This window comes from Ursus americanus, chromosome 23, assembly GCF_024610735.1.
Source record: "Ursus americanus isolate L20-20 chromosome 23, mUrsAme1.1.p, whole genome shotgun sequence".
NCBI classification, from domain to species: Eukaryota; Metazoa; Chordata; class Mammalia; order Carnivora; family Ursidae; genus Ursus; species Ursus americanus.
In genome coordinates, this window is record NC_142149.1 from 41,400,193 (window position 1) to 41,420,394 (window position 20,202).

The following is a 20,202-nucleotide window of genomic DNA, read 5'->3' on the forward strand; positions in this document are numbered from 1 at the left end:
TCATGGTCTCAGTGTTGTGAGATTGAGCTATGCACTGGGCTCCGCATTCAGTGGAGAGTCAGCTTCAGATTCTCTCTCTCCCTCTCCCTCTCCCCTCCGCGCGCTTGCTCTCTCTCCCCTTCTCTCTCTCTAAATAAATAAATCTTAAAAAAGAGAGAGAAAATGTAAATATACGAAAAGATCTAGAAAGACCATTTACATATAATTAATTGATGGTGATTTCAGATCATTCTTATTCGTTCATTAAAATAGCTCCTGAATGGATCTTCATAGTTTCCTGGTTTGAAACAGAATGATTAATTGTATATATTTTCTTTTTCCTTCTCTTTTTTGCTCTCTACAGTATCCAGTTTGTCTTTAGACCTATAGCCAATTTTGACTTTACCTTTACTCTCAAGCAGTGAGAATAGATGACATGTAGTATTGTGCTCTTTAATTACTTACAGCTCAAGTATTTTGTTATGTATATATATAAACACTTGAAAAAAAAGTTTCTGACTATTATCATCTTATTCTCTATGAGAGGAATATCCCATCCTCTTTTCAGTTCATTTGTTAATATTAATCACTTCAAGAAAAATGTAGAAATCATGTACTCCTCTCTATATCATTTATGCTATTCTTGTCTTATGTATTATATCTGCATACATTAGATTTATTAAAAAACTTTTTTTTTATTTTTAAGTAATCTCTACTCCTAGTGTAGGGCTTGAACTCACAGCCCTGAGATCAAGAGTTGTGGGCTCCACCAACTAACTTAAGCCAGCCAGTGCCCCACATCTGCATACATTCTAAATCAAGAATTCAGTGTCATAATTTTTGCTTTAAACAGTCATTTGTATTTTAAAGAATCTAAGAGAAAAAATAGTTTTAAGATTTATCCACATATTTACCTTGTTATATATACAACATGATAGTTTACTTTGGAAATTCCCAGTTTATAAAAGGACTCCCAGGACTAATAGGTGAGGTAGCAAAGTTGCAGGATACAAGAGCAATATACAAAAACCCATTGTATTTCCACATGTCATCAGTGAACAAGTGGAATTTGTTTTATGCTAAAATTACTATTTATAGTACCCACAAAATGAAATACTTGAGTTTAAATCCAACAAAAAATGTGCATGATTTGTATTCTGAAAACTATTAAACATTGAAAAAAATCAAAGGAGACCTAAATAATTGAAGGAGGTATACTGTGTTGATGGATTGGAAGACTAAATAATGTTATCTTCAAATTGATATATATATAGATTCAATGCAATCCCAATCAAAATCCCAAGCAGGCTTCTAAAATAAATATTGACAAACATATTCTAAAAATTTTAGAGAAAGTGAAGGAACTAGAATAGCCAAAGCAATTTTGAAAAAGAAAACAAATTCACGAACTCACATCATTTGATTTCAAAAACCTACAGTAATCATTATAGTATGGTATTGTTGAAAAGATAATTACATAATAAACCCACCAAACAGGACAGAGAGTCCAGACACAGACCCATACAGTACAGTCAGCAGATTCTTGGCAAAGGTGCAAAGACAAATCAATCAAGAAAGGATAGTCTTTTCAACAAATGGTACTAGAGCAACTAAACATCCATATGCATAAACTTTGAGGGACACCCGGCTGTTCAGTTGGTGGAGCATGCAACTCTTGATTTCGGGGTTGTAAGTTTGAGCCCCATGTTGGGTGCTGAGATTACTTTAAAATATTTTTAAAAAATAAAAAAAGGAGTGCCTGGGTGGCTCAGCTGGTTAGGCATCTGCCTTTGGCTTGGGTCATGGTCTGGAGGTCCAGGGATTGAGGCCCAGATCTGGCTTCCCACTCTGCAGGGAGCCTGCTTTTCCCTCTCCCTCTGTCGTGCACACACACACTCTTTCTCTCTCTCAAATGGATGGATAAAATCTTTTAAATAAATAAAGTAAGTAAATAAATAAATAAATAGACTTTGATTCAGACCTTATATAAAAATGAATGCAAAATGGATCATATTGGGGGCGCCTGGGTGGCACAGCGGTTAAGCGTCTGCCTTCGGCTCAGGGCGTGATCCTGGCGTTATGGGATCGAGCCCCACAACCGGGCTCTTCTGCTATGAGCCTGCTTCTTCCTCTCCCACTCCCCCTGCTTGTGTTCCCTCTCTCACTGGCTGTCTCTATCTCTGTCGAATAAATAAATAAAAAAAAATCTAAAAAAAAAATGGATCATATTGATAAATTTAAAGCCTACTATAAAGCTTCTAGAATGAAATATAGGAGAAAATCTTTTAACAACAGAAGCATTATCCATAAAAGACAAAATTTATAAATTGAATTGTATTAAAATGAAAAACTTTTGTTTTCTAAAAGCTACTGTAAAGAGATGAAAAGGAAAGCCACAGACTGGCAGAAAATATTTTCAAGTCACATATCTGACAAAGGATTTGTATCCAGAACATATAAAGAACTTTGGGGGCACCTGGGTGTGGCTCAGTTGGTTGAACATCCAACTCTTGATTTTGGCTCAGGTCATGATCTTGGGGTCCTGGGATCAAGCCCTGTGTTGGGTTCCACACTCAGCAGGGAGTCTGAGGATTCTCTCTTGTTCTCTCCCTCTATCCCTCCCCCCACTTACGTGTGCTATCTCTAAAATAAAAATAAATTAGAAAAATGAAGAACTCTCACTGCTCAACAGTAAGAAAATAACCTAATAAAAATTGAGCAAAAGGTCTAAACAGACACATCCCCCCAAAATACAGATGGTTATTAAACATGTAAAAAGATGCTCAACATCATTAGTTTTTAGGGAAATACAAATTAAGACCACAATGAGATACCACTGTATGCCTATTAAAATGACTTAGAAATAAAGATGAGCTGAAAGAAATACAGTGCCAAATACTGATGAGTATGTGGAGCAATTGGAAATTGCATTAATTGCTGGTAGGAATGTAAAATGGTCTTGTCTCTGTGGAAAATGGTTTGGCAGTTTTTAAGTAAAGTTAAACGTACTGTTATCATATGACCCAGCATTCCCACTTCTAAATATTAATCCAAGAGAAATGAAAACTAAGGTTCACACAAAAAAACTATACATGAATGTTTAATGGTAGTTTTATTTGTAATTGCCAGAAATTGCAATCTACGTCATTGTACATTCCACAAAGAATGAATTTTACCTGTTTACTAAATGTTCATTAAGTTTTAAAAAAATTTTTTAAAGATTATTTATTCATTTGAGAGAGAGCTAGCAAGAGCATACCACAGAGGAGGGGCAGAGGGAGAAGGAGAAGCAGACTCCCAGCTGAGCAGGGAGCCTGATGTGGGGCTCAGTCCCAGGACCCTGGGATCATGACCTGAGGCGAAGACAGACACTTAACCGACTGAGCCACCCAGGTGCCCCTGTTCATTAATTTTCATCAAACACACGCAAACGCAAACTATGATAGGGAAATACAGACGGACTACCGACTATAACAAATGAGCCTAAGTGTCGTGTAAACGAATAACAAACACAGAAGTGGGTAAGGGAGAAAAGAACTAATCTCAAATGATTTTGGAAACCGTATTTTGGCTGAATAAGGTTAAAGACAAAAGGAACTCCAGTTACTTTGTTATTCACTGGGATATGGTTTGGCAATTCTGAAGCTATATAGTAGATTTGAATAAATAAGTAAGTGTATTGTAGATAATGAGAACCAGTTTTCTTACTGTCCAAGAAAGAAGTTACAAATAAGAAAAGGAGAAGGCTAGGTAATAACCCTGTGGTTTTGGATTAAAATTGTGGAGGTATTAGTAGGAACTTAATTTCTCTCACACACCACAGATACATATAAAGAAAAAATATATATATATATATAAAGAATACAAATTCCTTTTATTAAATGTAGAACGACTAAGGGAAATAATTGTTGCAACCAAGATCCACTGATAGATGCTAAAATTAGTGGGTTAAAGTCTGAGGAGGAAGAGGATATATGCATAATCTGAAGTATAGTCCCAAAGATATTTATTAATTGAGATGGGAAAATCAGTGGAGACACCTGGCAGACTACCTTAACCAAGTGATCAAGGTTAATATCACCAGTGTCCACATCATGTACCCCCTCTCTGACATAACACTGAGGACACATCATTTTTGTGTTGTTCTTATTTTTTAAATGCTGAATTTAAATCATGAGGAAATAAACTCAAATTGGGTAACATTATACAAAATAACCAGTACTCTTCAGAAGTGTCAAAGTCATAAAAGAAGGGTTGAGGAATTGTCACAAGCTGGAAGAGACTAAGGCAACATGATAACCAAGCAATGTAGGATCCTGGAGCAGAAAAAAAGTTATTAGTGGAAAAATTGGTAACTTCAAATAAAGCCTTAGTTTAGTTAATAGTTTTACCAATGTTAATTTGTTAGTTTTGATAATGCCACTGCATTATGAAAGATACTAACATTAGAGGAAGCTGGGTGAAGGGTATATGGTAACTGTACTAGTTTTGCAACACTTCTGTAACACTTTTTTAACTTTGCAAAGTTAAAAAAAAAAAAAAGCTCATTAGTAACCAGAAATAGACTTTTTCCAAAAAAGAAAAAAGGGAAGTAAGTGTCTGTTGACTTTTTTCCCTTTAGAGAAATAAATACTTCATAAATAAAAGGTTCCAGGAGATAAAATTGGTAGTTAAAGAAACATGTTTATTATTTTAAAGATTGTAATTTTAAAATTGAGCCAATGAACTATTTACTCTAAAGCCATAAAACATCTCTAAGAATTCCTTTCTTAATCTGTAGGGAAAAACTCCACTCACTTATTTCTTCTTCCTATTAAAATTGCTCCCCCCCAAGCAACAAATATTACACGATGTTTAATATTTTGGCAGTATTATGGATTTAGGTTTTTTTTTTTTAAGTGGGCATCTTCAGAATGAAACCACAATTTAAAATATTATTTCCCTAGAGAAAATGTGTTTCAAGTTCTTAACAATTTGAACTTTTGGTTTATAACCCATTTGTAAATTGGATACAAAAAGAATAAAGAATATAGTAAAAACTCCATCTATAATTTCACTACCCAACCACAGCTATTATTAACATTTAGGTATATATCCTTAAAGAATCTTGTTATGTACACATGCTGTATGTGTGCATTTGTTGTTCACATTTGTTTAATTTCCAGATTGGACACAAAATGAGGGAAGAGGGACCTAGAAAACATTTTTTTTTTTGTTATTACAGATTTGTCTGAGTTTATGTTTGTCTCTTCTCCATTTACACTAGTGTGGAGAAATATAGAACAGAGGGAAAATATACATAGAATCTTAGAATTGGGCCCAATAAAAGAACCACACTGAGAAAATCCTGACATGTAGCCCATTCATTGTGCTGGTAGTATTTTTTAAATTGACTGATTTTACTGAATGCAATTTATGTACAGTAAATGTACAGACACTAAATGTATAGTTTAATGAAATTAGATAAATTATGCCCCTATACAATCAACAAATCAAGCTACAGAATGATGGTAGTTGTAGTGGGGAATGGAAGGGAAGAGATAGAGGATGGAATGATACTTGTTTGAATTTACCTTTTGGGTAATAGATATTCTATATATTTAAAAATTAAAATTTAATCAGTATATATGGGGGGCATATCAAAGGCAAACAGCAACAGTGACTCCAACAGTATTTCAGATATAACCACATTGGAGGAAAGAATAGAACTAATACAAGTATGTAACTTTTGTACGTAATATTTTAACTGTATGCAGAAAAGTAAACTGCAGACAATTCTTCAACTTTTTTTTTTTTTAAAGATTTTATTTATTTATTTGACAGAGATAGAGACAGCCAGCGAGAGAGGGAACACAAGCAGGGGGAGTGGGAGAGGAAGAAGCAGGCTCATAGCGGAGGAGCCTGATGTGGGGCTCGATCCCATAACGCCGGGATCACGCCCTGAGCCGAAGGCAGACGCTTAACCGCTGTGCCACCCAGGCGCCCCAAGTCTTCAACTCTTAATACATTTGTTTCATATTGGTATGGTGTGACAGTTCTGAAACTATGTGTTAAAGGATTGAGCAATGAATAATATTGATATTATTTAGAGTTAGGATCCTGACTATGAAAGAAGAGAAATATGGATTCAGGGAAAGTAAGGAAGAACCCTGTGGGATTCGATAGGTTATATCTCCCCCCTTGTATATATATATGGTTATATCTGCCCCCCCCCCCCAGTATATCTCCTATCTCTGTCTGCCACAAGATTGTCATTGCAATGACACCTCAGTATCAGTGAGCACATAGATTTTGAATTCCTCGCTAAAGGGAACAAGAGCTCCTTGGAGTAATGGCTCATTCTATTTCAGGGACAGGGAACATTAAAAGATAAGCCTTAGAACATCTTGTGCCAGAAAGTTAAAAAGTGCTTTAGGGGAAAAAAAGAAAGAAAGAGAAAAAGAGAGAAAAAACGTTGGGGCCTTTCAAAAGGACACGAGAGCCAGGTTGAGGGGGCTGCCACTGGCCAAATCCTGGAATATAAGCATCAGTATAAAAATGATAATGGATTAATATAGCCTGTTCAATAAAATAGGAATCCGTTATTTGCATGACAGATGATGGATGAATGGATGGATTAAAAGAGAGGGCTTTTCCTCATGATAGAATGCTGACTGTTAAATGTGAAGGAAGGGAATGGTAGAGTTGAAAAAAAAAATCAGCATTTTATTATCATCATAGTGAAGATTGGGGCTAGAACATTCAGTGGTTGCTAAATCTAGAGGGAAAGTTTGATGAGCAGGATGTTTACATGATTTAAAAGTATCTCTTCACAGATTACTTGTTAGATAGAAGGTAGAAAACAGTAACTATAACTATATACATTGGAAAAGAACAGACAATGCCTTGAGTACATGATGAAAATTAGTAACATCAAGGTGGAACAGACAGACATTGTATACCTACAGATACGATACCCTGAAAAAGACAGTATTACTCTTGTAGTATTTTGGCCAAGGATGTATAACCAGAATCTAATCTTGAAGAAGTGCTAGACAAGCACAAATTTAGTAACGTTCCACTGTATATTCTTCAAAAATGCCACTGTCATGAAAGACAAAGAAAGGTTAAGGAATTGTTCTAGATTAGAGGAGACTAACGAGACATGATAATGAAGTACAACATGTGATCCTGAAGGGAGGGGAAAAACATGTTTGTAGACATTATATATGTTTATTTATTCTTTTTAGATGTAGTCCCCAAAGGTATCTCATTTTAATTTTGTCCTTAAATTTTAATGTAACATTACTAATAAGTTTGGATTTTAATAAATTATAATCATTTTCTAGTTTAACTTACTATTTTATTTTATTTATATAAGATTGTATTTATTTGACAAAGAGAAAGAGAACACAAGCAGGAGGGAGTGGCAGGGAGAGGGAGAAGCATGCTTCCCGTTCAGTGGGAGACTGATGCGGAGCTCGATCCCAGGACCCTGGGATCATGACCTGAGCTGAAGGCAGACGTTTAACCCACTGAGCCATCCAGGCACCCCTAATTTACTATTTTAAAATAACATTACAGGGGTAATGCCGCTCAGCAGGAAGCCTGCTTCTCCCTCTCCCTCTGCCTGCCCCTCCCCCTGCTTGTGCTCTCTCTCATTCTCTTTGTCAAATAAATACAATCTTTTAAAAAATAAAATAACATTACAGATTTTGTAGTAATAAAGAGTTTCCTCTGTAATTATCACCTGGTTCCCCTAATGTTAACATGTTACATAACCATGTAACATGGTTTTGTCAACATTTTATTTATCATTACATTTATCAAAACTAAGAAATCAACATTGATCAAATGATACTCTAAACTTACACACTTTGCTCAGATTTTCCGTTTTTCCACTGTTTCTTTTCTGTTCTAGAATCTAATCCAGAAAATTGCATTGCATTTAGCATACCCACTTTTATTTATTTTATTTATTTATTTAATTTGAGAGAGAGAAAAGTGGGGGAGAGCCAGAGGACATAAACTAGGCACCTCCAATATAGCCACTTTTAAATCAGGCTTTGTCTTAGGCTAATTAAAAGTGCGCCTGGTGATGTGCCTGGGTGGCTCAGTTGGTTAGGCGGTCGACTTTTGGTTTCATCTCAGGTCATGATCTTGGGGTTGTGGGATTTAGCTCCAATGTGGAGCTTCACCCTCAGCAGGGCTTCTGCTTGGATTCTCTCTCTTCCTCTCCCTCTGCCCTCTGCCCTGGCTCCCCCCCCCCTCATGTTCTCTCTCTCTCAAAATAAATAAATCTTAAAAAAAAAAAAAAGAAAGAAGAGCTGCTTGGGATTCTCTCTCCCTCTCCCTTTGCCCTTCCGCCCCTGCCCCCAACCATGCTCGTATGCTCTCTCTCGGTCAAATAAATAAGTAAATCTTTTTAAAGTGCATCTGTTTAATGCAAAACAATAAAATTGGACCCTTATCTGATACCATATATAAAAATTCAAAATCCAGATCTAAATGTAACTGTCAAATCTATAGAACTTTTAGAAGAATGTTAACATAGGGGTAAATCTGCATAACCTTGGTTTATGGCAAGGATTCTTAGATATGACACCAAAAATATGAACAACAAGAGAAAAGTAGATAAATTGGACTTCATCAAAATAAAAAAACTTCTGTGTTTCAGAACATTGAAAGACAACCTATAGAATAGGAGAAAATATTTTTAAATTACATATCTGATAATGGATTTGTCTAGAATATATAAGGACCTCTTACAACTCAATAAAGAAAAGACAATTTAAAAATGGGCAAAGGATCTGAATTGACATTTCTCCAAAGAAGTACAAATGGCCAGGAAGCACAAGAAAAGATGCTTAACATCATGAGTCATGAATCTTAAAAACATTATGCTAAATGAAAGAAGCAAACACAAGACCACATGTTATATGGTTCCATTTATATGAAGTGTCCAGAATGGGCAAATCTCTAGAGGGACAGAGAGATAAATTGTTGCTTAGGGCTGAAGTGGTGGGGAAAAGGAATAAGAGGGCGATTGCTAACAGATAAGGTGTTTCTTTTTTTTTTAATAAAGAAAAAATTTTAATGTAAAATACACATAAAATTTAATTTATGTAAATACACATAAAATTAAAAATTTTAACCATTTTTTAAATGAACAATTTGGAGTTTTCTTTTTGAGGTGATGGAAGTTCTAAAATTGTAGTGATGGTTGCATATATCTTTGTACTAAAAGCCATTGAACTGTACACATTCACGTGTGAATTGTATGGAATGTATACTATCTCAATAAAGCTGTTACAAAAGAAAATATTGCTGTTAACACCTGTTGATTAAAATCAAGGGGCTCATCGCAGAGAACATTTTGGAAAAATAAATTTGTTGAAAAATACTCAAGCAGGACTTCTGTGGCTAGATCCACTTTACACATTACAACAAGTGGTACAAGTTTCCATTAACCAGGCCACTACTAATTGAAATAAAATGTCATTAGTTGTTCCCAATCACAGTGTCTTTTTTTAAAAAGTTTTGTTTTGAGAGAGAGAGCTTTGGGGGAGGTGGCGTGGAGGGGAAGAGGGAGAGGGAGAATCCCAAAGAGGCTCCATGCCCAGCACAGTGCCCAACACAGTTTGGCTCAATCTCACCACCCTGAGATCATGACCTGAGCCAAAATCAAGAGTCTGAAGCTTAACCCAGATGCCCTAAAAAAAGTTTTTTTTTAAAGCAACTTGTACAGGTATAACTTATGTATGTACTATGTATTTTTTTAGCAAGTTTATTGAGGTATGAGTTACATGCCATAAGTTCACAAACTTTGTACATTTCAATGATTTTTAGTAAATATGATTTATAGTCATCACCATAATCTAATTTTAGAACATTTTAACTTTGGGAAGTCATTCAAGTCTAAACTGAAGATCATTTCTTCCACAGGTGATTTGAGGTGGTTCTGACCCTTTTACTAACTCATTTTAAGTATTTACAGCTATTCTTGTGTGCATGGGTGCATGCACGTGTGTGTGTGTATAGTAAGAATTTGGCTCTTCTTTTCCAAAGAGTTTTTTTTTTTTTAAGGATTTATTTACTTATTTTAGAGACAGAGACAGCAGCAGGGAGAGAGAGAGAGAGAATCCCAAGCAGACTCCCTGCTGAGTGTGCACGCGGGGCTGGATACCACAACCCTGAGATCATGACCTGAGCCAAAACCAAGAGTTGTTTGCTCAACCAACTGAGCCAGGCAGGTGCCCCTTCCAAAGAGTTAATGATCGTATTTCTGTTAAATTTTTATCACTTTGTTTTCAGAATTTCCACAAGAGTGGTAAATAATTATGATATCATTGTAGCAGTATTAATTCTGATTAACCGTTGTTTACAATAGATATGATTTGTCATGTTGAGAAATTACCTTTCTAATTTAGGTTTTCTAAGAGTTTGACGTTCCGTGTAATTAACATTGGGCCCTTTCTGCATTTTCAGCATTTATTGAGCACTGATACATATTTTTTCCCCTTTGACTATTAATAAAAACATGGTAGGGGCGCCTGGGTAGCGCAGTCGTTGGGCGTCTGCCTTCGGCTCAGGGCGTGATCCTGGTGTACCGGGATCGAGTCCCACATCGGGCTCCTCGGCTGGGAGCCTGCTTCTTCCTCTCCCTCTCCCCCTGCTTGTGTTCCCTCTCTCGCTGGCTGTCTCTCTGTCACATAAATAAATAAAATCTTTAAAAAAATAAAAAATAAAAAAAATAAAATAAAAACATGGTAAATGAGGGGCACCTGGGTGGCTCAGTCTACCAAGCATCTGCCTTGAGCTCAGGTCAGGTTGTGATCCCAGGGTCCTGGGGTCCAACCCTGTTGGGCTTCCCGCTCACCAGGGAGTCTGCTTCTCCCTTTCCCTTTGCCCCTCCCCCTGCTCAGCATGTGAGCTCGCTCGCTGTCTCCCCCTTTCTCCCTCTTAAATAAATAAATAAAATCTTTGTAAAAATGTGGTAAATGGTGAAATGTTTTCCTTCTATCCAAATCTTTTGCATTTCTGTGATTATAGTATATTTTGTCCAAGTGAAAATTTAAAACCCTTTGTAATATTTGGTTTTTAAATTTTATTTAGAATTCTTTTGTCTATATTTTCAAATGAAACTGGTACTGTCTATTTTGTACTGTTTATGAGGTTTTAGTTATTGGGTTATACTGCCTTCGTAAAATTAATGGGATAACTTTTTGTTACAACTTACATCTTGGAAAGTTCCCCTGGTAAAACTATTTTCCACTTAGGATTGTTTTAAAGATAATTAATTGGTATTCTTTTCAATCTGCCACTGTTGTTTTGCTCACATTTTTTCTTTGGATCAGTTTTAGTAATTTTAACTAGAAAAGTGTCCCATTTCATTGAGATTTCAAAATTTATTACCAAGACCTATTTATATATACTAGTCTTGTTTTGTCTCTGTTTATAGAACTATTAACATTTCTATATTTTTTCTCTCAACTAAATCACTGAAAGATAAACCTGCTTTAGTTTTCTCTCCAGTGTATGAGCTTCTGGATAATTTGATAAGTTTAATTATATATTGATTGTTATATTTTAAATGTGCTTTAATAGCACTTTTGATGTCCTTTTTGATATGATAGCTTATAAATGCTGTAATTCTCAAAGAAATAATTGCCCAGATTTAATCTGTTCATTTTTACAGTGGTCCTTGCTTTTTTTTTTAGGCACGAGATGTGCGCACCAATGAAGTGGTGGCTATCAAGAAAATGTCTTATAGTGGAAAGCAGTCTACTGAGGTAGGTGAAATATATACATTCTTAGTCGCATATTAGACATGCTGTTTTTAATGGGGGTAGATGGGAATTCTTTCAAAAAGTATTCATACATAAAGAAAAGTATACAAATATTAAGGGTATATCTCAGTGAATTTTCTTTCAGAAACTAAATATACCCATTAAAGTTGTACCTAAAGCCATAAACAGAACGTTAATGGCCTCCCAACTTGTGCCTCTTGCTTTTAATTTTTTAGTATATGTGCTGCTGAAGTGAGCTTACTTTTTAAAACTCTGGTTTAATATATTACTTTATCTGTATTGTAGAGGAATCACCAGTTTTTTAAAAAGTAAATTAGAATCAGATATATTTGACAAATTATATTGTGTATTGTTTTTTAATGGTTTAGAGATTGTTAAGGCTTGTTTTAAACAAACTTTAATAATCAACAGGCAGTTATATCTAGTCTGAAAAATAGGCAGTGTATAATAATTTGAAAAAATTATTGATACTATATTGATACTGCTTTAGTTTGCTAATATTCTGATTAGTTCTCTTCAGATTATATTTATTCTATCTAGTTGTATAAATTTATTTTTTAACATGTATTCTACTTTCTAAATCTAGGATCTTTAGGCTTTAATTTTTAAAGTTAACTATTTTAATTGTAAAATGCACACAACAGAGTTCACCATCTTAGCCATTTTTAAATGTACAGTTGAGTGGCATTGAAGACATTCACATTGTCATGCAGTCGTCACCACCATTCTTCTCCCGAACCCTTTCATCTTGCAGAACTGAAATTCTCTGTTAAACAATTAATTCCCCATTCTCTCCATCCCCCCCACCCCGGAAATCACCGTTCTCATTTCTGTTGCTATGAATTTGACTACTTTAGGTGTCTCATGTAAGTGAAATCATGCAGTATTTGACCTTTGTGACTGGCTTATTTTACTTAGCATAATGTCCTCAGAGTTCATCCATATTATGGTATGTGTTAGAATTTCCTTTTTAAGGATGAATAGTGTGTGTGTGTGTGTGTGTGTGTGTGTGTGTGTGTAAACCATCACATTTTGTTTATCCATCCATTTGTCAGTGGACATTTAGGTTGCTTCCACCACTTGGTTATTGTGCTGCTGTGGTCTAGCTATGTAAATATTTCTTTGAATCTCTGCTTTCAGTAATTTCAGGTACATGGCTAGAGGTGGAATTGCTGGGTTAGTCTTTACTTTTTAAAGATTTTGGTTTCCTACTTTTTTGGAATTTCTATTTTATGGTAAACCTTATTTTTGTGAAGATCATATTGTGGGTATGGTAACACTATTAGGATTATATCACTCTTCCATCATTTTGATACCTAAAAATTTTCTAAAAATCCCTGAAACTCCTAAAAAACTCCATTTCTTACAAGTTAACTCTAATTTTATTTGCCATTTTATAGCTCAACTGTAGAACTAGCTTTTACAGGCAGACTGGTACTGTGTTGGAGTCTGTTTGATCAGTTACACCTAAAACAGGTTTCATTTAGTGTATCATCTTTTCACATCCAATTATTAGTGTCCTTCCTGAAAGTCTTTTTTACCTTGAAGAATACAGGCTTTTGCTTTGTTCGGAGTTTGTGTCCCAGAGCATTCAAATTTGAAATTTAAAGCCCATGAAACGTTTTCAGAATGTAGCATCTTATATTGTACACATTTTATATAAAACACTGTAAAGATATTTTGCTGTATTTTGTTGAGGACTTGTGAAATAAAATAGGAGATATATGATCTTAAATTTTAGCACAAAACATTTCTTGAAGTTTTCTACTACGCTAGTAGTTTCCCTGCCTTTAGAAATATGGCCCACGTTAAGTAGAAAACCTTGAAAAAACTAACAAGAACAAAAATCAGATTCCTAATTTCCATCCCACATCTACCAAGCCTCTAGAATCTTTGAGTATGGACTGAAGGATCTGTATTTTTAGAGTTCCCTGGTTGCTTAATTTTTTTAAAGATTTTATTTATTTATTTGAAAGAGAGAGAGAGAGCATTGGGGGGGGGAAGGCAGAGTCCCCTGCTGAGCAGGGAGCTTGCTGTGGGGCTCAATCCCAGGACACTTAACTGACTGAGCCACCCAGGTGCCCCTCCCTGGTTGCTTCTTAAGAGTAACTGTGGATATGACATAAGTAAGGTTGTCATGGAGTACCTTATGGTCAAAGATTTATCTGTATTTCCTCAAAGCCATCAATGAAGAAGACTCTTAGTAAAATATGTAAGAAAATGTTTTCATACTGTTTGTTTTTCTCTGTCACGTTTCCTATGTAATAACAATTGTTTACTAGCATTTAGAAATTTAAATCTCAAAGTAATTATTTGAGTTTAAAAAACAAACATAACCTTAACATTTAGTAGAACATATAAGCCAAAAACACAATAGGTGACCTATACAGCATGTAAATTACATGTTAATAAAGCTGCAAATAATGGGGAAATTGATGGGATGCCTGGGTGGCTCAGTCGGTTAGGTTAAGTGTCTGTCTTCAGCTCAGCCCATGATCTCCAGGTCCTGGGGTTGAGCCCAGCCTCAGGCTTCCTGCTCAGTGGGGAGCCTGCTTTTCCCTCTCCCTCTGCCCGTCCCCCCCCCCACACTCCCCCTCTCTCTGTCTCAAATAAGTAAAATCTTTATTTTTTTAAAACATTCTTTTATTTAAATTCAGTTAACTAACATATAATGTATTTTTGGTTTCAGAGGTACAGGCCTGTGATTCATCAGTCTTATATAAAACCCAGTGCTCATTACATCACATGCCCTCCTTAATGTCTGTCACCCAGTTACCCCATCCCTTCACCCCCCTCCCCTCCAGCAACCCTCAGTTTGTTTCCTGTGATTAAGAGTTTCTTATGCTTTGTCTCCCTCTCTGGTTTCGTCTTGTTTTATTTTTTCCTCTCTTCCCCTGTGATACTCTGTTTTGTTTCTTAAATTCCACATATTGGTGAGATCATATGATAATTACCTTTCTCTGATTGACTTATTTCGCTTAACATAGTATCCTCTAGTTCCATCCGCATCATTGCAAATGGTAAGATTTCTTTTGATGGCTGCATAATATTCCATCGTGTGTGTGTGTGTGTGTGTGTGTGTGTGTGTGTGTTTGTGTACATACGTACGTACGTACGTATGTACACACACCACATCTTCTTTAACCATTCATCTGTTGATGGACATCTGGGCTCTTTCCATAGTTTGGCTATTGTGGACATTGCTGCTATAAACATTGGGATGCAGGTGCCCCTTTGGATCACTACATTTGTATCTTTGGGGTAAATACCCAGTAGTGCAATTGCTGGGTCATAGGGTAGCTCTACTTTCCACTCTTTGAGGAACCTCCATACTGTTTTCCAGAGTGGTAGCACCAGCTTGCTTTCCCACCAACAGTGTAGGAGGGTTCCCCTTTCTTCCCATCCTTGCCAACATCTGTCGTTTCCTGACTTGTTAATTTTAGTGATTCTGACTGGTATGAAGTGGTATCGCATTGTGGTTTTGATTTGTATTTCCCTGATGCCAAGTGATGTTGAGCATTTTTTCATGTGTCTGTTGGCCATGTGTATGTCTTCTTTGGAGAAATGTCTGTTCATGTCTTCTCCCCATTTCTTGATTAGATTTTTTATTCTTTGGGTTTTAAGTTTGGTAAATTCTTTATAGATTTTGGATATGAACCCTTTATCTGATAAGACATTTGCAAATATCTTCTCCCATTCTGTAGGTTCTCTTTGTTTTGTCGACTGTTTCCTTTGCTGTGCAAAAGCTTTTTATCTTTATGAAGTCCCAATAGTTCATTTTTACCTTTGTTTCCCTTGCTTTTGGAGACGTATCTAGCCAGAAGTTGCTGGGGCCAAGGTCAAAGAGGTTGCTGCCTGTGTTTGTTCTAGGATTTTGATGGATTCGTGTCTCATGTTTAGCTCTTTCATCCATTTTGAGTAAAATCTTTAAAGAAAAGGAGGGGGGATGCTTGGGTGGCTCAGTCAGTTAACCATCTGCCTTTGGCTCAGGTCATGATCCCAGCATCCTGGAATTGAGCCCCATGTCAGGCTCCCTGCTCAACAACGAGTCTGCTTCTCCCTCCCCCTACTCTTGCTCTCTCTCTCTCTCCCCCTCTCAAATAAGTAAATAAAATCTAAAAAACGGGGGGATTTGAACTGATGAAGAAAAATCACTAAATATGGTATATAGTTTTCATCAGCGTGCTTGGTGTGTGATTATAAAATTTTAATGAGGGGCGCCTGGGTAGCGCAGTCGTTAAAGCGTCTGCCTTCGGCTCAGGGCGTGATCCCGGCACGCCGGGATCGAGTCCCACATCGGGCTCCTCTGCTGTGAGCCTGCTTCTTCCTCTCCCACTCCCCCTGCTGTGTTCCCTCTCTCACTGGCTGTCTCTCTGTCACATAAATAAATAAAATCTTTGAAAAAAAAAATAAATAAATAAAATAAAATAAAATAAAATTTTAATGAGACTCATTGATGATAAATTTTATCAAACTAAAATTTGTTCTACCTTGAATAAAATAACTTTATAAATTATGAATTGAGTTTAAACTGTATAAATATAATTTCTTTTAAATTTATGTTTTCTATTTTAATATTACAAATAAAGCAAAGTTCTATGTTCTCATTAACCCTGCTTAAGCTAGTAATTACTTTTTTCTTATATAACTTTCTAAGGAAAAGCAACTGTTCATAATTCTTTCCTTTATTCCTTTTCTTCCCCACAGAAATGGCAGGATATTATTAAGGAAGTCAAGTTTCTACAAAGAATAAAACATCCCAACAGTATAGAATACAAAGGCTGCTATTTACGTGAGCACACAGCATGGGTAGGTGTTTGCCCTCTCCTTGCTATAATTTAGTTGGTATTGGTTTAGAATTAATTAATTCAAGAATGTCTCAAAATGGTTTTGTAAAGCCATGCAAAAACACCTTGAAATGTTAGTTCATACTGAGAGAGGAAGAGCAGCTTTTCTTAGAACTCTTTGGCAATAAGGGATAATAGAACTTTTGCAAGTTTACTGCAAAAAAAATTTGGCTGACCTTTATGTGCGTGGTAAAATGTTCTCTGACATTTTTTAGTGTCATCATTTTTCAAATGGCTTATCAAGCATTGTACAATAATCCTATTATTCGAGTATAAAGTTAGCATATCTTTTTGATGTAAATATATGGTAATCTGTTTAACCACAAAGATTTTGGTAAAGTCTTGGTGAATTTTGGTGAAATATGAACTGATTGTAATTCCTTGGCTGAATAATACTAATGGTAGAAAATTGAGACACTTTCTTCCAAGAAGTGGAGATTAATTTTCTCTTTTTACCATTGAGGTGACAAGGTAGTATTCCAACAGTGGTATAGGCGTAATAACTGTATCTTTAAGGAGTAAATTTTCAGGGTGCCTGGGTGGCTCAGCAGTTAAGCATCTGCCTTCAGCTCAGGTCATGATCCCAGGGTCCTGGGATCGAGCCCCACATCAGGCTCCTTGCTCAGTGGGGAACCTGCTTCTGCCTCCACTCTGCCTCCCTCTGCTCCTCCCTCTAGCTCCCTCTTTGTCCCTCTGTCTCTCTTCTCAAATAAGTAAATAAAATCTTAAAAAAAAAAAAAAAGTAAATTTTAACAGAATTGATCCCCGAGGATAATAATAGGGCCTACCTTATAAGGTGGTTGTGAGGATTAAATTAGTTAATATATATAAAATATCTGGCACACAGGAGGTGCTCTGTGTTTGCTTTAAGGAAGCATTTAAACTATAACCTAACCTTTGTACAATAGATCCAGAAGACAGCTTTCCATTTCCTAACAGTTATAATGATGGAACTGTATTCCTTTATAGTTTTAGTTAGTAACTATAGATGAAATAAACGTTTTGTACAAGTAACTACGTGTCAGCATAAAAGATTAAGGTATCATTGGCTTAACTTTGTCATTTAAGAAATTGCTAAATATATAAATATTTGGTTTTTAAGGTAAATGATGACTAGCTTTATTTTACTTCAAACTATCTTCTTGATCTTCTTGGTGAATTTATTTTATCTCACGTAGAACCTTTTTACTAATTCAGTGCTTTTATAATTTTTCTTCCTGTTTAGCTGGTAATGGAATATTGTTTAGGATCTGCTTCAGATTTACTGGAAGGTAGGTTTCCTTTAATTATTCAGGGAAAAAATGTATTAGCAAAAATATAATGAGAATTCTGTATGATTTTCTTAAGTAATGTAAAAACTTTCCAAGAAAGAGTAAAAACCTTCACCTTTTCTAGATTCTCATCATGGTATGTACTGTCCTGTAGTAGCATAAAATAGGTGAATTTTCTTATACTATGACTTACCAAGCGTTTTTCTTCATTCTTTGTCATTTAGCTTAACCTATTCCTTCTGTTCAGAATGAAGACGTGTGAGAATAAAGGGAGAACTTCTCTTTTGTTACTTTTGTTTTTATAATCAACTAATTGTTAAATGTTGTTAGCTTAGAGGAAAATTGGCTGTGAGCTATATACTTCAACAGCTAGGTACAACTGTAATTCCAGTTATAAAGTTCAGTAGCCTTGTTTTTTGTTTTGGGGAGCAAATCTTTTCACTAAATGTTAGTTTTTTTAAATTGCCTCAAATATTAGATATGTTTATTTATTAAGCAAAAATATTCTGTATAGTAATTATTTTCCAATAAATTCTTATTTTAAGTTCACAAAAAGCCATTACAGGAAGTGGAAATAGCAGCAATTACACATGGTGCTCTCCAGGGATTAGCCTACTTACATTCTCATACCATGATCCATAGGTAAGCACTTTGACAATTATCATGTATTAACAGCAAATGGTTTATTGGACTTATCAACTGTGGAACTTATTAATCCTGTAAGTTTTGTTGGTTATAGCCAAATAAAAGCATTTCAGAGTCTTATAAACTCACTTTTTTGGTTGTCCTACAAACATGCCAGTACATTTGATCTCCTTTTAGGATCAGTTTTTTTTGTTTCCCCGTAATGATAAAAGATTTAATTCAAAATTAAAGAATTTTCCTTTTAGGATCAGTTTTATCTTTGTCTACACGTGCTGCTGGGCTTTCTGACATATGTGCACTTTATAGATTTGTGGTAGGAATTTAATTGTAGAATCTTTAAATTTGTAAGATGGAAAAGACAGTAGGGATTATGTAGTCTTACTTTTTTTCATTTTACAGATCAAGTGATGCCCCAATTTGTGACTAATTTTTCTGAAGTTTACAAAGCCAGATTAGACTAGAAACAAACTTAGGTCTTTTGTCTTTCTGGTAACTGATGATGCCAGATTTGTCCATTGATCCCATGACATGGACTTAACACTCTCTTAATACTCTTTTGAGTATGAATCCTTGATGATCCTTAATAATGGATAGTAATCTTAAGGTTGAACTATTTTATAATGCATTTTTAGCATTGATGTAGGTTTTGACTATTTTAAAAGGAAAGTAGCATTTTTTTAATCATATATGTGGACCAGACAATACATATTCAACTATATAGTAGAGTCATTGTGAGCTAAATGGCTTACCATTTTTTTTGAGATGAGGATAGTAAGATCCAAGAGAAAGCTACATGCTAACAAATAAGTGAATGGAAGAGTTGGAATTAGAACCTAAGGTCTTACCAACCTCAAAATATCTCTCCTCATTTAAAAAGCAAATGGAAGGAAAAAGCTTTATTTAATATTATATCCATTACAGTACTCTAGTTAGAATTGACAAGTGCTTGGAAATTTGGTTGGGTTTTTTTTGTTTGTTTGTTTGGTTGGTTGGCTTTTTTGTTTTTTTAGTTTTGTTTTGTTTTTTGGAAAGGTTAAATGTATATTATGGTGCCAGTTGGACATACAGTCGTATTATATAAATACCCATAATCTTATTTTGCATGGATAATATGTTTGCTGATTTTAAAAAGTAAGCTTGGAAGTAAATTTGGATCATTAGATACTACATTATCCATGTGTTTCAGTTTTCGTTTCATGTTTAGTTAGGAGAACTATGCTAAGGTTTGGAAATGATAAGAATAACCTTTAAAAAAAAACAAATTTGGGGTATGAGATCTTTCTTTTTTAACTTTAAGTGGTATACTCAGAAATCTTAAAATTATGAAGGAATAGTCAGCTAATTAAATTCTATTTTAAAAACTATTATTTGTATCAATAAACAGGAACCTCAAATATAGACTATGCTCTAATTACTTGATTTTCTGTCTTTTGTCTTTACTGCTATTTTGTCTTCTCTTTTAGAGAAGAAAATTATCATTGTATATTTATATCACTTCTGAATTTTTACTTTTGGATCTTAATTCTCATTCTCCTCATTGAGAAATTATCCTAGGACTTAATTATTTTGATTTCTCCTTCCCTATTTTAAAATTTTTTATTTGATTTGTATCATTTTCAACACAATCTAATGACAAAAAGAGAAATAATTTTCTGTGTTCCTTAAACCCAG

At 35.1% G+C, this 20,202-nt stretch overlaps 1 protein-coding gene across 2 annotated transcripts in view; it reads left to right on the forward strand.

Annotated features, from left to right (window-relative positions):
- The window catches only part of TAOK1 (TAO kinase 1), a 151,788-nt gene that overhangs the window by 73,638 nt on the left and 57,948 nt on the right, over positions 1-20,202 (forward strand). For both annotated transcript variants that reach the window (XM_087854652.1, XM_045773569.2), the window contains 4 exons: positions 11,679-11,750; positions 16,476-16,577; positions 17,841-17,886; positions 18,432-18,528. In XM_087854652.1, coding sequence (XP_087710778.1) covers positions 11,679-11,750; positions 16,476-16,577; positions 17,841-17,886; positions 18,432-18,528 — 317 coding nt within the window. The remainder of the gene's footprint in view (positions 1-11,678; positions 11,751-16,475; positions 16,578-17,840; positions 17,887-18,431; positions 18,529-20,202) is intronic.